General features: G+C 39.2%; 1 protein-coding gene across 1 annotated transcript; it reads right to left on the bottom strand.

The window, feature by feature from the left end:
- Nucleotides 1–429: 429 nt before the first annotated feature.
- On the bottom strand, nt 430–20,931 carry LOC106179342 (FMRFamide receptor-like). The gene is made up of 2 exons (XM_013562948.2): nt 20,729–20,931; nt 430–3,112 (listed from the first exon to the last, which is right to left on the bottom strand). Exon 2 carries the CDS (start codon nt 1,909–1,911, stop codon nt 799–801), a length of 1,113 nt encoding a protein of 370 aa, XP_013418402.1. The 5' UTR covers nt 1,912–3,112; nt 20,729–20,931; the 3' UTR covers nt 430–798.
- Nucleotides 20,932–21,780: the final 849 nt, after the last annotated feature.

The following is a 21,780-nucleotide window of genomic DNA, read 5'->3' as shown; positions in this document are numbered from 1 at the left end:
ATAATCATACGAGTTTAATTGTTAAAACCGTTTTTCTTTAGTCGATTATTATTCTATGTTGGGTCAAAAGGAGACTGAAGTTTTGGTCTGATAGTTAAAACCAATTTAACTTTAACTAAAGCTCTATTATGAAACAGGCCCAGGTGTGACAGGAATGGTAGTCCTACATTGTAGGAATGAAAGTCCGTGGCCCTATACGGTTAGTACGGGTTAGAGTTTTAGGGTTAGTATAGGGGACGAATGTCGCCTGTACAAAGTAATGGGGAGTGGACAGTGGTTCCTAGCGGACTACTTCCCCTGTCACACCATCTCCTCGTATAATGTAAAACAAGGACCGGGTACCCTTATAAGGAATAATTCCAAAAAGGCCTAACTAGGATGAAAAATATCTATCATAGTGAACGGAGACAAATAATCTGACTACATTACCAGTATTTCGCCGTATTTTATTAAATAGCTGGCCCTTATTCATATTTGAAAATAGACAGTAAGTTATTTGTACTACACCAGTCTTGATTTCAGCACTTACCAAAATATTTTACAAAAATGCTAACGGGTTACAATGCGCAAACCGTCCATTGCAATTCGGTTGGTGGCTGGTCCATAAACAAATATTGATAAAAAAAAAGCATTTAGTCATAAAGCAACTCAAAAAGGTAATTTAAACAAGAAATGAACACATATCCTTATCCCTAGCTATGAAAATAAATCCTTGAAATTTAAAACAAACACGTTTTTTCCCTTTAGAATGCCTCTATTTTCCTCTTCTCGAGTCCAAAATCATGTATACTAGTGCGTCTATTTCACTAGTATCACAGTGTTATCTTTAACAACTTTATACCCAAAGCCACTGCAGAATATTTCTTTCAGTTCTTGTCTAAACCGTTTACCAGTCAGACAATAGAGAAGGAAATTAATAGAATGGTTCGCGTAGTTCATCATAATCACTATGGCCTCCACGAGGTCGTAGCGGGCAATGTCCAGCGGGTCATTCACACTGGTCAACCAGGCTTTGGCCAGTATGCTGTTCAAGACGCCAGGGAGGGAGAGAAGGAGGAAAGAGAACGACACGCACACCAACATGATCGTCATCGACCGGACGTATTTTTGACTGGCTTTCTCGCGGGCGTTTTCTTTTTTGCTGTTGGCGGTGTCGGCTCTGCTGCCTCGCCGCATTTCCACGCGCCTGTTGTGCATTTGCGCCAGGCCCCGTATGATGCAGATGTTAAGAATAAGCATGGTTACGAAGGGACCTCCAGCATAGACCCCGAATATTATCCACGGGAGAACATACCCCCAAAAGTACTCAAAGGCCGGGGAAGGGTAGCCGCACAGGCTGACAAGTTCTGTGACGTTCCCTGCCTGTTTGTACTGCGCCCCTCGAGTCCAAAATACGTGGATATTTTGCCCGAATGATATGAAAAGCAATAAAAGCGCCACCCTCTGTGCTCTCTGTACTGTGCAGAAACTCCTGGCGCGAGTCGGCATACATATCGCAATGAATCGTTCCGCCGATACAGCAACCAGGATCCACGCTGAGAAATCCATACTGCAGTACAGTATAAATCGATGAATCTTACAGAAAATTGCGTCTAATTTACGAATGTCCATGTTCTCGTAAACTTTAATAGTATGGCGGGTTAAGCCCACCCAATTAACGACCAAATCGGACGTGGCAAGGAGAGCGAGGTAGAGTCCCATTGCCGTTACTCTCATGGTCGGCCGTGACATGACGCATAAGGACAGCGCGTTCCCTATTGTCCCCAGTATAAGCAGACCCGGCGGGAAAATCTTCCAGAGGATCTGTGCAGCATGGTACTCGCCAAAGTCCTCAACGGTTAAGTTTGTGTATTTCCCTGCGTTCCCGTTCAGGGTATGATTGTCCAATTCTTCCTCTATGACCAGAGACATCGTGCAATGTGCTTCTCTAGACGCGCAGTCCACCGCCTCGCGAGAGCAACAGGTATTTAATAAATGCGTCGCAGCACTCGAGTACGTCCTGCCCGCACAATTCAGCGTGATGATTCTTGGGTTGCTGTCTGTTGGCGCACTTTATAATATACCTCTCTTTTACGTTAAGGTTATTGACTTCGGTCAGTTTATATGCGTTCTTTAAAGTACCCTCATTCTGCTGTTAGCGAATCCGATTGCTTCACATCGTAATAAATGTATGAGAATATCGCTTTTACCAGACTTAAGGACTGTTACCTATTAAGCATCAAAGAGAACAATCAGGACGGCCTTTGAATGGCTGTAGATGGTGCCTGCGCAGTATATGCAATCCTATCTCACGCAAAGACTGTGTTTCAATGTTTATTAGTCCCGTGTTACAGAGTGTTGTTCAGCTTTCTACCAGATAGCCTGTTTACGACTAATATGGTGATTAATATATTGCGTTTCTCCCTGGTTTCTGTAATTGCCAACACGACAGCATCAAACTGATCGCTTTCGTTTCTCTGATTTGGAATCAAAGCCGTTTTCCGACAGTATAGTCCTGATTCATTCAAATGCTATAATCAAGTCAACGTCAAAAGTACGTTGTATATGGCCCAATAGTATGGTCTATGTAACGTTTCCGCTATGGAGAATGATGAGAGAGACAAGGTGTCTGCCTCTGTATTGCCGACGCGGGGTCAAATGTTACATACAACCTTAGGTGTAGGCCTATGTTCTGCCGACAGAACGTGCAACCAATCTTCGAAGATTCGCAATCGCTGTGTGCCTTTTTTTTATTTTCTATTACAGAGGACGTTTGACGTACGGGTTTAACTCGTTACAAGTTCAAAGGCAGTTTCACCGGCTCAAAAGAGCCAATTCCACAAGGCCAGTTTTTATCAGTTCCACTGTAGTCTTTGAAAGATGTCTCTATCACGATCAAAGGGATGCTCACTTGAATTGATTGCTAATGACACCGAGGAAATACGAAAAATGATACCCAGATAATGATTTTTGATGCCACTCCTTGGTGATTTTTAATTATTCTATTCTTCAGTTCTAAGAAGAAGCGATTGTATCTTATCTTCTAAGGTATCTCGGGGTCAGAAGCGCTGCCATTTTGTCACCTTGTCACGTGGTACAGTTTGATACCTTTGCGTGAATGTCCAAATGTTATCTGAAACAAAAGTCAAAAACATTAAATAAAATCAATCACATTTCAAAGATCATATATAATAAAAACCTACGAATTTTCAATTCACTAGCTGTTTCATTTGTGCCACTATACATTTCACTAGGGCACATGCACATCGTGACACATATACGATGTATATCAGAAATGGGCAATACGCCCACAGCATCAGGGCGCTGTTCTAAATGAATCCTTCACAAAACAAAGTTCTGCAAGTCAGCTAAATTTACATAAGATGACTACCTGGACCAAGTTTCACAAAAAAAGTTAGGCTGAAAATCGATCTAAATTTTAGGCCGAATTTGGTCTATTTCAGTCTGCGGTAAATCAAAGTAGTCCGTTCAATGACGGTAGTATAATAGTCTGAAACATTGGGCATGTCTTTCCAGACCAATACTGATTTATCTTTGGTTAAAGTACGGTAGACTCTTAGTTTTGTGTATAAGTTTATACCTATTCCGGGCTAAGGGTCTTTTCTTTAACCGACCATAGGCAATATACCGATTTCTACACAAAACTATAAAGTATTTGGACATAAGGTTTAGCCTCATAAAATACGGGAAAGCTAGATTGGGAACTCTTTTAAGACTTTGCATGATTTTTAATGCAAGTTTGCTGTAATATACACAGACTGCATCCTCATCCAGGCACATACTGTACTGTATTAATATAGATTGATGCTGCGTTCAGTAAAGAAAAAACTTTCTCAAAAATTTGCTAATTTCATCTTAATGTGTATGAATAACGAACTGACTGATGAAAAGTGACAGCGAAAAATGTGTGCTACCTGCAATTATATGATTATGTGTTAACTGACGTTTTGTGAAATTACGTAATTTAAGTCCATTAAAAGTGATGATAATGTTAGCGGCGGCAGAGACGGCTACACTGAGTAACTGTCCTTAGCAAAATATCGGGCCTGCTGCAAACGCTCTCGCAAATTTGCTGCAAATTTGCAAAAACATGAATACTTTCTTTCAAACGTACTGCAAACTTTAGATGTACTTGCAAATTTGCTGGAAATTAGCAGCAATATAATTTTTTCTTGCAAATTCCTGCAAACTGGCTACCTCAAACTTTCAGTTTGCAGCACCTATGCTGCAATATTGCTGCAAACTTTTCATTTTGCTATAAGGGTGGCTCTTACGGCACCTATAATGTGGTCTCTAAACATACCCAGATCTAACAACATCAATTGTTATAGCTAAGGTCGGCAACCCAGCTTCTAATTTCTTGACATCCAACAACATCGATAGTGGCATGACTGGTGGTGTCAAAACCATTCGTCTCTCGTTGGTTAACATTTCCTCAACTTAAAGGAACGATTTTGAGTGTGTCTTCTGCATTCTTTTGCAAAAAGAGCGCACGTTTCTGGAGCATTTTGATAGATTATATCTAAAGCCAAATCGGAGTTTGTATTGATAATGAAGATCTGGTTCCAAAGACCTGGATTCCAAAGCCAATACCAAAACCCGGGAGATCCGTTAATACAATCATTCTTGAATTTCATTATCAAAATTGTATCCATCTACATATTCTAATCTGTTGAATTCGCAATAATGGAATCTTTCAGTACAATAAATGGTTGGCTGTTTTTGTCAGCATTGTATTTCATTCGTAATTGCCTTGTAAAAAACGTGAAACCTATTTCTTATCTTTCATCTTGCTAGACTTTTATCTTATCACTCAACGGAGGAACCTCTCCAAACCATCCTTATACATTGTATCTGAGATATTTCTCACATCTGCACCACTGAAGATTGACATGATTTGTTGTAATTGCAATCCGCTCCAGCTTCTCCATATCTTAATTGTAATAGTTGCATTCCCTAGACAGGAACATAACTATAATTAGTCGATTACCTTATATTTAAAATTTAGATAGATAAATGGATGTGTTCCTTGCACCGAGCTGAGTAGAGAGAACCCATACATTATGATTTGATTGATGTTTCTATCATAAGCGTTAAACTACAGATAGGAAGGATAAAACAGACCTTTGATACGTATGTGAATTGACAGTGTGTGAGACTGTATGTTTGTGCGTGGACGCACACGTGTGTGTGTGTGTGTGTGTGTGTGTGTGAGAGAGAGAGAGAGAGAGAGAGAGAGAGAGAGAGAGAGAGAGAGAGAGAGAGAGTGTGTGTGTGTGCGTGTGTGTGTGTGTGTGTGTGAGAGAGAGAGAGAGAGAGAGAGAGGGAGGGAGAAAGACCCGTGCTGACTATAATAATGTTAAAACACAAATTTACACAAATTATCTATATAACTGTTACTAATTTAATTTTAGGCGGTTAAGGTCGATCGGTTTTCTTGCAAAAATATAGGCCTAATTTAAAGGAGAAAATATGCAACTATGCATTTTCCCTAGAAATGAAAAGGCTTTAGGTACAATTGGGTCTCTTCGTTACTTGGCCGTCCGATAACACGCTCTGTGCCCATTCCAATCCGATCTCAGAATCAGACAAAATAAACAACTCCGCGAAAAAGATGCATTTTTGAACTCCCCAAGTGAGTTAAACATTCAGCTAAGATAAAGATTTTTAGCTATATAAACGTGCCAGCCATCCCCACAGATTTGAATTCTGGGCCCCTCAAGAATACTGCGTTGATCAATAGGGGAGAGAAATGCAATGTATGGACGAACGCCTGGTCAGTTTGGAAGACGGCTTGGTTACCCGTACGTTTTAACCGTAGAGGTTGGGCAGGGTAAAATAATAGGAAGAAGTAAAAAATTGTTCAGACGAGGATTGCATTAGCCCGAAGGAAGGGCCAAATGAGACAACTAGGATGTTAGGAGGCGCCACTTCGCTCCGAACTTCCTTATCCCAAAGTACTCAACCATAAGTAGTCAGCCATCTAGTACCGCGGATAAGTTATATTTTCTAATCAAGTGATGCGTGTTCAAAAGGCACGCGTGTGCTTTCTAAACTCAGACAGTCAGCCACGCAAAGTCGGCTCGATGATTTCAATCTCACTCTTTTTTAACAATTGCCATTTAGACTGTATAAGGTAGTCCCGTTTAGTCCCCACAATAATCATAAAATGATAACAAAGAGATTTGTATTCGATATGAGTCCCTTGTGTTTCAATCAAGACCGAAAAGATGATGTAAGTGGTCTTAGGGCTCATTCCCAATCAAATTAGAGGTTTGAATAGATCGTTCCAACTCCGCGGGGACTCTCGCTGAATGCAGTCAGATTAAAAGATTAACAAGCATGCTTGTATTATGCAAGTACGTTGAAACAAGGGGAGGCGCTTTAATCTTTTAATCTAATTGCATTCAGCGAGAGTGCCCGCGGAGTTAGATAATACACTGTACGTAGACTGACAGTTTTATTGGGAATAAGCCTTAAAGCTTCATACTCAGCGTGACAGGAATGGTACGTAGTCCGCTAGGAACCCTAGTCCGTTCTCCAAAAGATGACTTAATAGAGGTGACATTTGCCCCATAAACTGACACCGATACTCCAGCTTGTGCTAATCATATGGGACCCCGGACTTTACTTCCAAGGACTACCATTCACAAGTTAGGTTATACAATAAACAAGGACAATTTTCGTTATGCCTGACGCGAATCTAAAGTGGCATCCTTTCGTCCAGTTTCCTGAAATAAAATCAATCATTTTTAGATTATTTAAGTGCATTTCGAGGAAATTTCATTTAAAGTTTACCCTGGGATTTCTGTATAAAAGCCCTGCTGAGTTGCAAATTGGAGTTGGGAGCTAGAAAGCCGGTTCTTCGAACACACATACACACTTTTTTATAACGCACATTTCTAATACTTTTTTTTAAATGTACGTCTGTTATTTAAATCAAATGGCATGACTCACAAACCTGAATGAACCAACAGTGTTCATATTGCTTGGAGATACAATATCAAATTCAAGACAGAAGGAAATTGTACACGAGTAGTCAGAAATTAAACGGAAGCTGGATGTACTAGACACTGTGATTTCCCAAAATCCATTACTGATTCACGACTACAAGTGCTGAGTTTTGAACTGCTTCTGTTCACATGTATTCTCTGTGTCTTTCATTATACAGACTTGACATTTAATATGGAATATTTTTTTCGAAATAATTTTTTATCAGTTTTTTCCTATTTTGCGGACTGATAAATGAAAATAAGGATTAAAATCGTGTTTTAATAACTTTAAATTATCTATTTGATGTCATTGTGACATCAGTTCATTAATGGAATTCGCCAGAGAAACAAACAAAAACACATTGCCTATTCTATGTCATACGACTCCCATTAAAAGAGATATTTTGGATCTCCATATTTTCCTAATTATCGTCCGTAAAAGGGTAATACGCTCCACAAAAGACCCTCATGTCAGTTGCTAGTCACAGTAATGGTCGTTGTTACGCCTGGCCTCTTCGTGGCTGTTACCAGCGCTCTCAAGCGGCAAGGCATTTCTTGAGGGTAGGTTTTTAGAGTTCAATCTGGAATAGCATTCTAGGCATCGGTCTGAAATTGTCCAATCTGGTCCAGTTTTGTTGTAGGACATGTAGGCAGTTGATTGGTGAGTAATGGTCTACCGAAATATTGTCTATGTGGTTCAAATGTGGCGATTTTGATGACCAGGGTAGCTGCTCATCCCCTTGGTTCTGTAAGTTATCTGCTATTAAAAGTGCTCTGTGTGAACCTGCAACCTCATCGTACAACCTAGAATTGTTCCTAAGGTGCCCCCTATCAAATGATAGTCAAGTGGTTCCGAGATCATCCCTTTATTTGATCTGGTTCAGGTTTTCGTCGATGACTACCATTGGTGTTTTGGCACCAATGTGGAATCTACTCCAAATACTGACGCTGTCAATCACCCTTGTCACTTAAGACCCGGCATATGCTTCGTCGTAGGCCTCTTCTGGATATCTGTAAACTCTGTTTTGACTAATTGGGCGTTACAGGTGAAACCTGACCTCAATAAAGAAAGCCACGCAGTTTCAGTGTTCTACCCAGAATCGTTCATGACCCCCAATTCATTAGAGAAACAGACGACGATGTTTTGTTGTATACAGTGGGTACCTCGGAGGTCATTAGGTGTTCTTACCTGCTAAAACCAGTTTGGTGTTCGCTAAGGGCTTTGAAAAACGCATTTTAGTGGCAATTTATCCCTCGTTCTGAACGGACTAAGTGTTTTTTGTTTAGTTGCAGCAGCGTATCCCGAAAGACAGTGGGTCCTGTACCCTGTAGGTAAAATGTTGATACATTGGGGGTCACCTCTGTGTAGGTACATCAGTCTGGGCATTACTCTATAAAACTGTGGGGACCGTTCCGTTTGGCGCTATGATCTGTCTGGTGATGTCTGTCTTTTTCGCGCCATTCTGCCTTAGATTAACAAATTTGTAATGCACTTCTTGACTCATCTTACGCACTGCAAAATTGGCCGCTTGCATGCAAAATTTCAAATTTTTCTATACAGTAGTTGCTGAAATATGGATACTTTTTTGACAGAACCAAGCTTTGCCTAAGCCAAGCTTTGATCAGCCCAAAGGAACACTATCCAATTAAATCACTTCAAATTACACAGTGTAGCAGCGCAACATGCATGAAAGTCAGTTAATTGGTAGTGACACACATGACTGCATACTTTTACATTCACAAATCTTATATGAAATCGGAGTTTTTTTTAAAAAAGAACGTATTTTTACCTAGGTATACCTTCGAAACTGAAATATTCCATATTAAATGTCAAGTCTGTAGTTCCCATTTTGGTTAAAGGAGTTATGGCAATGTCAGTAAACACGATAAGTAACACAGGCCAAAGTACATTTTTCGATTTACTGCTAGTATTGTCAAAAGCACGATAAGTAACATTACCTTTAGAAATTAAAAACAATAAGGCAGACAATCCTTCACAAATCTAAATATCACACATAATGATTTTAACCACAGCGTGGCCAAGTTTCCTATTGTATTGTGCCCCATGGGACGCAAGGATCACGGACTTCGTAATAGTTCTGCTTTGACCTTTAGTAACGCAACGTGTTTGACGACAGCTTGGATCCCTAGCGGCACAGATACAGTTCTATCTATCGGTCTGATAACAGGCAGCAAACGAAACAGACAGTGTTCAACAGAGTGGGCCTGGAAAACTGATACCGACTGTTACTTATATGCGGCCAAAGGCCTAGTAAATCTCGCGCGTCCGTTCCGAGATTCCGTGATCAAGCTTGTTTTTTGCCCTCAGGATATTTAAGTGACGTCAGGCCCGATCCGGCACATCCATTTCCGTTCCGAAGGTCAGGCATGATAGAAAATGTCATATAGATTTGATATGAAGTTTTTATTGCCCAGTTTGATGCGTCCCAGAAAATGGTAAATCGATGATAGAAGTACTGCTGCTCTGCTTCTTTTTCTGGAGTGCATTTTGAATTCGTTTCCAATATGCTTATATTTTATTTCAACAGCAAAATCGCATTGTTTCTTAGCTACCCTAAGTATATTTAATCATCGTAACTTTTATTTCGTTAATCCATTTCAATGAAATCTTGCCACCGACATTACTCTTTACCTTTGGCATTACAGCAGGCTCTCTATAGAATTAGTTTTCTAATGCAAGGCAGTCCTTACATGAACATGTAAAACCTACTTATAAAAAATTAATTTTCTAACAAAATGCTAACTTCTTCTTTTTTTAAAGGTCGACCAGGCTTGAAAAGCTCTTATTTTATGGTTAATGGAACCAAAACATTTAAATGCTTTAATACCTTCATCAGACTGCATTTTATTTGAGGATAATATTTTGTTATGAAAACATTGAGTCGACCGAGCTTCCAATCTCGTCAAGCAAACTAAGCGATATTCATTGCAATGTATTGAAAGGTATAAAATTCTAATTTGTGACATCAGTAATGAACGATGTGTCAAGGCAATGGTGATAACAACCGGGTTTATAAAGCATCAGTATTATGGATAGTTTATAAGAGAGAGTTTTCCATTTTGAATGTAAAGAACAGTCGCGTTCATCTACGTCGCCATCATTTTCAGCAGTATACCATGATGTGCTGCTTTTAGGAATTGATTAAAAACGCCGTGTTGATGTACAATATTTTTTTTACCACGTCATCATAAAATATATTTGTTGAACCATGCTTTATTACACCGCGGTAACACCGAGTGGCGCACACAAAGGCATTCATGACGCAACTGAGAAGGTGATCTCTTCTTGCCTTAGTGCGAAAGTAGAAGCGTTTCCAGATGAACGACGGGCCCAGCGGGAACCCGGCAAGATGTGCGCGAGCCTAGTGATCGTTCAAGGAAATTGGCATCGGCTTATCGTCTGCATTTAAAGCTTTTATGTGATTTGAAATGCGAAAAAAATCTCACGTCACTTTATACAATTGTTTCTGTAAGGTTTTCAATAGCTGTTGGCTAAGAAAAGATCGATTGCTGCCGCGTTTATAATCGGAGTGTGTCTGAGCACTTTGAGGCAAAGGAAGAGAACCTAGAACCCGTAATGAGATATATCCAATTTTGCATCACTAACAATAATAAAAGTACAGGAAAATGTGAACGTTCAGATGTTGGTAGGTGCGAGGCGTCTTTGCCATGACATTATAAATCCAAACGCTCCGGTGCTGGAGTATTGGCACAGGGCTGTCCCCTCCAAGCCAACGTTAGACCAATGCCGTCTTACTATATGGGCGTGGACCCTCTATTATTCAGATAGCTGGTAAAATGATGAAGGATTATCTAAACAGTCCTTTCTTTAAACTGCTGTGAGCGCACCTCTTAGCGCGTTTAGCTGGTATTTTTGGTCAAGGAACATGCAAACACGTGTGCTTCTAGGCTTATTTGATTGATATTACTTCCATTGAAACGTTTCTCTTGTCCATGTACCATTTGGCTCATGGCACATGCGTATTTCCGCTGCAAGTCTTTGGTGTACATGGGCGAAACATTTTAAAACGTAAAGAAGTAACGAACCGCGTGTGACAAGGTGGGGAGTAACTAAGTCCAAGGCCATATTCATCATAATCACCGAAGATTGACCAGACGCGTCCGCTGAGTAATTCAACGGTCGGTTTTTAATAGTCAGTTGCCGACTTTCAGTGCCTCCACTTGCGTTTCCGAGCCATCAGCGTTTCATCCTCCATCAGCAAAATAAACAGTCGTTTTCAACAATATAAACATTTAGAAAAAGCAACCCCTTGTCATCTAGTTGGTATACATAGACCAGATTAATGGAGTTCACAGCATATACGCTTACCCTTCCTGTTTATCCGAACTTGGAATCGCCGTCTTAAAAGCCTAAGTTAATTGTAAAGTTGGTTCAGCGTCTATTGGTATTATGGTGAAACCAAGTGGACAAACCACATACTTTTAGTCAAACTAAGAAACACTTCGTGGTTTCTGAGGTGGAAAACTGTTCTAATGCATGCATTTTAAAGAAGTTCAAGCAATTTCTACAGCCATGTCGTAAACTCTAAGACCTTGGTACATCCTCAGACTATACAACTGACGCAGCCTACAATGAATGATCTAAAACAATTTCCTTTTTAATATTTCAAATAAAAAGCACTCTTGTTCGTCATACAGATGCTTTTATTTACACTTAAGGCCCAAATGGGCATCTTATAACTAGAAAGTAGCCGGAATTACTCAGAGGTTTAGAACTAGCATCGAGAATATCCATTTGCAAATTCAATAAAGTCGCTTTTAGTTATACACGTATGCATAAATGTTTGTAAGGTATCATATAGAAAAAAACTGGGTGATAATGTGGCTTCGACCCAGCCAAAGCCTACTAAGAGACGTTTAGAGATGAAGGTTATAGCTTTAGCCAACAGCTTTTGCAGATAGCAAGTTGGTTAATGTTTAAATTAAATTAAATCAGATTTAATGATGATATTAGATTTAGCATGGCAGCAAGTGCATGAAGGTGGACTGAGATGCAAAAAGTCTATATGGTCCTAGTGCTCACAGTGAACAACGTAACAGGTGACCACACAGGACATTACCGGATATCGTAACAGGGAATTTAAATATGGATTCTCTTCAGATAATACTAAACGAGCATCCCAGAGATCCGGTTGTGAAACCAAAAGTTGACACCCGCTCTTTACAAACCTTATTGTTATGTTATTTTAAACATAACTGCAAAATGGCACGGAAGATATGCAATTTCGAAGTTCCAAATGAAAGTAAGAGAACAACCAACAGGGGGCTGAACTTGAGACTTCCTTCACGTTGCAACAGGCTTTGTAAGCTTGGGAAGGTCCTTGATCTATTATGCAGCGCGTGATTTAATCATTATTGATTTCGAAATTTATGCCAAGAACAGTAAATCATTTGTTTGGTGCATGCAAAGATGAAAGTCATCTATATCAGCTAAGCAACACCTATATCGTAATAAAAATTAATTAATATCATTTTAGTGAAATGAAGTTTACAGTCAATGACTTATAAAATTTACATGTCAATGGGCCAAAGAGATCAAGTGTATTTCAGCACATAGTCAGTACAAGTAATGGAAGGTTATCAATGGCAAGAAGAAAGATTAATTATCATTCTTTTATGATAAGGTGGTGGATAATCTGTATGAACCGTAGTTGTGAACAAAGGTCAGTTATAACATCATTACCCAATTAGGCAATTACAATACTTAACTTGATAGCTAATAATGAGAGTTATGGGAAAATGAATAATGATAGACATTATGTAGGAACGCAAAGCTATTACCAAACAAGGGAATATTAATAGATTGAAGAACAGCTTAGAATGGAAAGTTATGGAAAAACGAGAGAATATGTGTGATGCATCATGGTACATGTACTGGAATATGACATGAGATTAAAAGAAGAGTCATCTGATTGTAAAATTCAGAATATATATATATATATATATGTATACATACAGCTAAATTATTTTGGGCGCCAAAAGAGTGTATGTTCTCTTTCCTATCTCAAAGTGGTTTATAAACATTACATGTACCATACCTTTTTCACCACTGCTTGTGCAAATGTATGGTAGTGCGTTCCCTGCAATACACGTAGGGCATGGAAGTAAACTATTCAACTATTTTCAAGCTTCAACTATTAATTTAACACATTCATAAGATAAAAAAATACGGGCAAACATTACACATTAGTATATATGCCGCTTTAGGACTCACAATATTGAAATGCATGGTTTCCTTATCCAAGATAATTAAGAAACACGAGGTCATTACAAATGATAAATCATCACGCTATACGAGAGAATAAATGGCATGTACTTTTCTCTGTTCTAACCTCATTACAATACGTGTGATTTGCGCAGGGGCGCAAGAATTTCACCCCCAACAGAGACAAAGCACCGATTAAGCCAATACCCGTGAGTGTACCTGTGTCGATATAATCAGTACCGTGTGTCCGAAAGTTTTCGGTCTGTAACACAAAATCAACACGGTGTAAAATATAAACATCTGCCCAATTTTATCGATCAAATTACCGAATGGTTTGAATGCGGGTAGCGTGTTCCCAGAGTACCTTTCCCAATACGTTTCAGCCCACTTTTCTCGCGGCATACGCACCAGGGAGGAGTGAAAAGGAATGGTCCATTGGATCACTGCGTTTTAACGTCAATCCAAGCTGTTCATGTGGACCTACTAACTCGATTGATTTATTCCTCGTCTTTCCTCTAAGAGAAAAAAATATTCAGTGAAAAAAGGGATTGGATTATGTCCGCCAAATGAATCATTTCGGGGTTACTTTTTTATTTTTCATTGAAATGCGCCGGGATGCTTTACACTATAAAGAAATGTGTACAGAATTCGATCGTTTTACAGATATGATCGGTAAAACGAAATCCTTTTTGCAATTCGTAAGTATCTACAATCTACATGATCTATCTGTACATACTACGGTCGTTGGATATCTTAGTCGTAAATTTGTTTCCCTGGCATAAAAGTACTGTGTTAAAACGAAAAGCTACTGACGAAATTTGGTAAAAAGTCAGTTCGTGCCATCCCCACATTACAAAACAAAGTCCCATTTCACACACACACACACACACACACACACGTTCAAAATGTTTGTATTGCGCAACAAATTCCTGGTATTCCTTTGTTGTGACAGGGACATTCGAAAATTCTCTTTGGTGAATGCAGGACATGGACAATATGCTGAAATACACTTTTCCATGAAAAAAATATAGATAAATAGATAGATAGATATGTGCCATTACATGAAAACGCAGTTAGATAACGATGTAAGAGGTTATTTTGTGCCCTTGGTACTTTGAATGCACCTGTGGGTCCGAGAAACAGATCGATCTAGAAACACGTGAATCGTATTGCCTTAGGCGATTGAATAAATGAGAAAATAATATCCAATGGTCGATATGTCCACCCACGGGCATGGTACGACAAACAATTCTTTTACACAGTCGCAAATACCAATAATGTGAGTCCAAAGCACATTCATTGTAACAGAATTATATTATCTCTTTTTCAAAATCCAATTTGCATCTTCCTTGTGGACGTAAAATTCGTTTAAAACTGGATATCATTTCCACGCTTTCTTTTTAAAATCATTTTTCTGGCATATGCCTTATGATAATGAAATTAACAATTAAATAATTCATAAAAGAGCAGAATAGATCATATTTCTGACGCGTTGCTCTCTCTTTTTTTAATTCACTACACTAGGTCATACAAACACGTATGTCACTTGACGGATCATTACCGTTTATATTTCTATGCAAAACCTGGGATAGATGTTGGTGCTTTAATAACTAAACAAAACCGAAGAGCAATTAAGACTTGCTCCTGGCCGCAGCTTTCACCTAGACTTGACTTTACCTGAGTAACCTGAAACCATTGATTTCCCCCTGTTGGATTCCCACAGAAGCGCCATTTAATCGTCTATCGTTTTTATCCTATTTCAACCCAATCTCTCTACGTGATATTTTGATAACTGGCATTCAGAAATCGTTTCCTTGATATCCATCGTATTAAAGCGTTCCCCGCGCACCGGTTCCTCGCGGGTTAAGCGAATTGTGGTTCTAGATACTGAATTAAGCGCGATTCAACTCCGCCAATGTGTGTGGAGTGTAATCTCCTCCTTTCATTTATAGGAAATGACTAGATTTCCTGAGCGTTATCTAGTTGAGGGTTTGGTTTTTACAAACAGGTCAGTCCGTAAAACGCACCCCGTCTACGCTGGCCTATCAATAGACGAAATTGCTTTACATTGACAGTAAATTGAGAATAAATCTACAAAAATAAATCAAGTGAGCGCCTCAAACTATTTGAGCTACTTTAGAATTGATGGGATTCTTGCATTCACGCAGATCGTATCTGAAGGAACCAAGAATGATAGTAAATATTTGGGGGCGAACTCATATTCTGGCAGAAAATAATTGACAACTATAGGTTCCAATATAAACCTACAATTACATTTACGCATTACCCTGCCGGAAAGAGATGTAAATACTGGAGATGTAAAAATGCCTTTTTCCTAATTCAATTACAGACACTTATGTCGACAACTTATCAAACCGGTCAGCTCTCGTCGGTTATCCATTGAAGGGATTCATTTTCTGATTAATTTCTCTGGCGACTTTTTAAGTCGCGTTAATTCTCCTTCGATATCCGGTAAGATATCAGCGCCCCGTGAATAGTATCAATTCGCTCGTACCATTGGAAATTTCAGTTGCGATATGTGTAGGACTTCGTCTCTCTTGGCTGTAAACTCGGCTAGTGTGTTGTCTGCACAGTGTCTGTGAATGTTGTATGCAGTGCTGTGATTTCATAGCAATACCTGTGCGGCGTTTCTCGATTTTACATTATTATTGTTCTATACAATTTTAGCAGAATGGCACATAGTCATTTATTTCTTTCATACCTTTAATCCAATATATTTGTACTGTACCTTAAAAGGTTGAACCTAACCTAAGCTCGTCTAAGGATAACAGTATGTATGTTTGAGTACATTAGGCCCTAAATATTCAAAGTACAAGTTGGCTTTTAAGCCAATAAATATGTCTCCTCGCCCATAAAGATACTCTATTTTAACAATGTTCTCAAAGTGGTACTTCTTCGTACGTGTAAGACCTGTAAGTGTTTTAATCAAGTAACAATGAGATGGAACGGTTCTCAGTGCAGCTGGCGTATATGCAGCATTTCTAATTTGACGCTCCGTAATGAAAATCGTGTGGTTTCACATGCTTCCTTCATTCACGCCTCATGCTGTCGTTTTTATCAATACACCGCAATGTCGAACATGCAGTACAAAAATATCAGCAAAAACGCGGTTCACTCTTGACCCATTTTTAACAGAATTAATTCATTGCCACTCTTCAAATGTATTGTCCCTTTTGAAATTAGATACCACAGTCGTGTGAATAGATATGGCATACAATAAGACATGAACGGGGTTTTGTTATTTTCCAAGACGCCAGGGTAAAATTTTCAGGACGAAAACGGTGTCATACAGAATAGAAAGAGAAATCGATTTATTAAATGGAATTTGGTCCGTTTGCCATTTCTACCAAACTGACCCCGGCAGCTAATAGCAGTTATTTGAGATGTAATCATAAATAGAATTGAAAGGCGTAAGTTTTCTCGGAGTCGGTATGGTAAGAACTGAGAAAAGAAGCATCCTTCGCCCGTCATTTTTATATATTGAACAATCTCTAAAAATCAGGCATGTCCCTTTGAATGCATTTACTGATATTGCTATAGAATATTTCAAAAGATAAACTTACTGATTTGATCATTTACGTATTAATTCAATTAAAGAAATTAGTCAGCTCAAAGATTCCCCTAACCTAGGATTCTAGAGATTAAAGGGCTATACACATTAATAATTTTATAGGAAGATCGAACAACTACTTACAATTAAACTTCTGCGGCCGTTTTTCTTGTGATCACAAGCATGCTCAACTCGGCTCTCGAAAAACGCAATCCCTGGATTTTTTAGCGAAAAGACTGCTCTCCGAGAACGCTGTTTCTCTTTTTAACAGACAGCATATGCCACCTAGGCGCATGCGCGTGCCTACCGAAAGCAGCCAATAGTTGGGTTGGGTTTCATAATGCCATAGGGAAATTTTCCAGGAACGCAAAATTTTGTGCTTTTTGTACCAGTATAGCTTTTTAATTCTACATTGTTGAGTTTTCCTTTTATAATTAAACCTTAACATGCAAGTACTCACCACGATCTTATAGAATGCTTAATGGGTATTTGAATTGCTAAAATAGAACGTACGTGCCCTGCTGCACTGATACAGTGGTGATAATGCAACAATATTGGACTCAATGGAGAGATATTACAATTCGCAGTGTCAACGACACATCTTAACCGACTGACCGTTTAGGTATGTACAAAAAGGTTACTGTTACAAATACAAGGCTAGATAAAAACAAGATTCAAGTGTATGCAAATTGGTTATGTGCAACTTTATATAATTTTTGGTGCTCAATTTCAGGTGTTTATGAAAATCTCACGTAAACACACGTTAAACCAGAAAGTAAAAATCACTTGACTGCAGAATTTTATGTGATGCTTGGTAAGTACATTTCCAGTATATATATATATATATATATATATATATATATATATATATATATATATATATATATATATATATACTCGTACGTCTCTCATTTCACACACTGATTGCCAAATATCCCACAAAGAAACATGTTAAAACAAGGTGCAGTTAGTTCTACACATAAAAAGTATACCCTTGTCAACATGGAAATCTAATCAGAAAGTTCTGAGAAGCATCAACTTGTGTCCAGAAAGTTCTGAGAAGCATCAACTTGTGTAATTGGCCCATGATAAGTTTTTTTTTTTCCCGACAGGAGAAATTTATCTATTTAGTGCACAAGGAAAGGAACAGTGGGAGTGTTGTGATACGTAACTCCTTCAATACAGATCACACGAAGCCGATATAATGATGATGAAGTGTCGTCGAGATGGCTATCATCTTTGTTATCCAGCAAGTTTCTATCCCCCTTCTTGATACCTTGTGTGTGTGCTTGTTTTTGTATGCGTGTGTGCGTTTGTTCGTGTTTTTATGTTCGTGTGTGTGTGTGTGTGTGTGTGTGTGTGTGTGAGAGAGAGAGAGAGAGAGAGAGAGAGAGAGAGAGAGAGAGAAACAGAGAGGTGATCTCAAAAGGTAAAAATACGCGTAGACGAACAGATAGACGGATGGGAAATTGCTATACATGCGAGTGGACACACACAATGTCACCCTAACAGCAAACAAATAGCTGCAATAACGGCGATAATAACCCCTTCCTCCTGTTACACAATATATATCTCATATCAACACTCATCTAGAAGAGAATCTATCACACCAGCTTCTCCGGGTCACCGCTTGCGTCATACCAGCTCATTTCTGCAAATGACACGTCTTCGTCTTTGTTATTTCTTAGGCACAATTGTCGACAGGCGAGATTCTAAATGATGAGGGTTTATTATTACATTTCCCAGGAAATTCCATGAATCAAACGCCCTTTTTTATTTCAATCCAAGTCATACCTGATGTATTCCGTGACGGTTTGGATTTGTGTTATGATGGGAATATAACTGCGTTGTTGATCACGCTGAGATTTACATATTACATGCAAGTACGTTTATTTCGTAACGTCTGCACCAATATGTACAGATCTGAAAAGCAATGCAGTGGGGCACGTGGGTAAATCTACAAAGGACAAGCTAATAAAGTATGACTAGAATAAGAAAAGACTTCTTTGTAACAGCACTTTTGCACCGTAGTTCACTGAATGGCTGGTATCTTGTCATATTATACTAAAAACATCTCCGCCTACCCCCACCCCACCCAACCCACCCCCCTGTACACAACAGCGGGCCCAGGGGGCACGACAAGCACGTGCTTTTCTCTTACTTTCTAAGGAACACCCTTTCTCCCTCTCATAATAATTACAGCACAACGAGCGAGAGAAATCGAAATCATGCACTTTTCCCATCTCTGTGCCCTTCTTATGATAGTAAAATAAAAATTAACCGCCTCTTCTGATTTTCTTCTGCCGTGCTTTGTTTTGCAAGAATTCTTACCTTGTTTCGCGTGGCGAAAAGGTATCTTTGTGCATCCCCCCCTAACAGGACCCTGGAGCCGCCAGTGACAATATGCAGCCTGTTCATCTAGTTATAAAACTATACAAGTAATAGAATTTCGACGACACTGCAAAATATACTGTCGGTACCGCTGTAACGATATGTCTTTTTCAATAGGCCTACTTGTCTTCTCCATTTACTACACGTACGCGGGGACAGCATTTCAGATACCTCTACACGTTGCTCGATTTCATCAGCTATTGGAAACAGAGAAACTGATGCAGAGCAGCAATGTATGTCGGAAGGCGATGATATGAATGATACTACGGGTGAGTTTGACAAAACCCTCATAAATAAAAAATGTACAAATACACAGCACGTGTAAAGAGCTGTTCGAAAAGCCAGCGAAATATCACAGCCCTAACAATATCTTTTAACCTTTAATGTATACCTCTACAATATACAAGTGGTAAATAACACATATCGGAAATACGTTGAGTTATATCCACTAGCTCCTCACTACTGTATCTTACCTGAATATATCGGATACAGCAAAGGAGTGTAAAGAGAATCGAGCGTCTGTCTATACGTAAGGCGTACTTAAGACCGTTAAGTCGAAGGGATCTGAGAGTCAGCACAAATGTCCCGTTGACGGCGATAAAGAGAGCGAGATCTACAGTACGAACCGGCACCCACACATACACGCCCGTATTTAACTCCCTACAGATATATACATGTACATGTAATGTTTCATGTACGTGCGCAAAACTAACATCTGCCCGCATAAATGCCCTTTCTTTGCTATGTAAAGCCCCTTGCAAAAAAAAAATTACCAAAGACATTTTGAAAAGTTTCATGTGACTGTTTCTTGGACACGTACAAACGAAATGATATATCTAATTTTAGCAGTCGATTGACGAAAGGATGCAGAGATTGAAAACGCAACAATATGAATTGCCTGAAAAGAGCAAAAGTCTCTATCTGATGGTCTCTAGTGAAATAGACCAGTTTGCCTCAAAGATGTTCGATTAGCATGTTTCCAATTAAAACCTCAGAGAATCCGAATCCCCGGAATGACTTTGCTCTTTGCCATTTGATGCAAGCATAGAAATTGCCCACTTTTAAAAATTGTGTCCCTTTTATCATTTTACTTGGTCACAAAATGCAGAATGGCAATTTCAGGCTAGAGTCGGTACCTTGGTCAAAGTCACACAAGAGTGGATACATTGGATAGTTAATCAAAAAACATCTTAATTGCTTTGGTCCATTACTTCAGAACTTTAAACCCGAAACTACGCTAAACACCTAAAAGAGACAGTGGTAATGGCCATCAATTATACGCCGCTATTTAAAGCACAAATACAATGTATTTTTGATAGATATGCTGTAAGCAGATACACTGGAAGCTACATGACTTTTATCGAAACTCATTCTGAAACAATCATCTACCGACATGAGTCAGTGCTTTCATCTTTGCTTTCACCTTTTTCATCTTATTGCTTCTTCCCCCATTCCTCTCCTTGCCTCTCATCTAACACACATTCACGCATTCTATAAAATCAATCATATTATATGTGCTTGACTTACAGTTTCAGAAGTCCTTTGAATAATGCCGCGCTTCTCTGCATCATTACCAGCATCGGTTGCTCTGGGAAGCCTGGTAGAAATGACAGATACTGACAAGTGTGCTTCTTGATCTGAAGGTCAAGCAAGTGGTGTCCACTCTTCACTCTTGTCTGACTTGTGCTCTGTGTGGCTTCAAAGATGCGCCATGACAGCAACAATATCTGTCTGCGCATTCAGTTTACGCACTTGGTGGTACACGTAAGCTTTACTGCCAGTGAGCGTTGATGTTTCATTATGTTCAAGCTTCATCCACCTGTAAGTGCACGTGTGTCTCAGCATGCACCTTGGATTATTGTTTGCTTGAATTAGATCCAGTATATGTGAGAAACAAGGCACGTGGCAGCCCATGGGTGTTCCGCTCATCACGCAGTATTACGCTTTGGTGTGTGTGTGTGTGTGTGTCTGTGTGTATGTGTGTGAGAGAGAGAGAGAGAGAGAAAGAGATTACACAATCACTTGCTCGCGAATGTGCCGTATAGGTTCAGTCACATGTTGGATACGTGGCTCAAAAGCATACATTACATGCACTGTACATGCATTTGCGCATACTACAATAATACGCAATTTGGGCAATGCCCGCTCAAGGCAAGGGCAAATCGTATTTTCATGCAATCATGAAGTTTAAGGTACCGACCTAAGGATCTTAATGTGCATCTGAACAGAAATGTGACGTACAGAACGGAAGCAGGAAGCTGAGATGCTGAGATATGATTTAATTACACCGTCACATTCGCATTTTAATATTAAAATACATACAAAATAATCTAAAACGCTTGCCTGGTGATGCGTACTCCCCTCTTCCTCGTCGCATATTTATTATTCCATGTACAGCTTGTTTTACTCTTCATTACCCAGTTGTAACTATTAAAAAAATCTATTTCCGCTTCAGAGTAGCAATTTGATCTAGAAATGTTGAACATTTAAACCTGTCGGTATAGTTTATGCGGGTGAAATAATAGCGGTAGCATATAATACAAGTACATATTTAGTGTAATTGATGTTGCAGCTACCTT

This window comes from Lingula anatina, chromosome 4, assembly GCF_051362555.1.
Source record: "Lingula anatina isolate TDL-2025a chromosome 4, LinAna3.0, whole genome shotgun sequence".
Taxonomy (NCBI): domain Eukaryota; kingdom Metazoa; phylum Brachiopoda; class Lingulata; order Lingulida; family Lingulidae; genus Lingula; species Lingula anatina.
The sequence above is the reverse complement of the archived record's forward strand: the minus strand, read 5'-3'. Positions and strand labels throughout refer to the sequence as shown.

Bases quoted from the DNA above. Each gene is read 5' to 3' on its own strand.
- LOC106179342 (XM_013562948.2), bottom strand. From the start codon at position 1,911: ATGTCTCTGGTCATAGAGGAAGAATTGGACAATCATACCCTGAACGGG.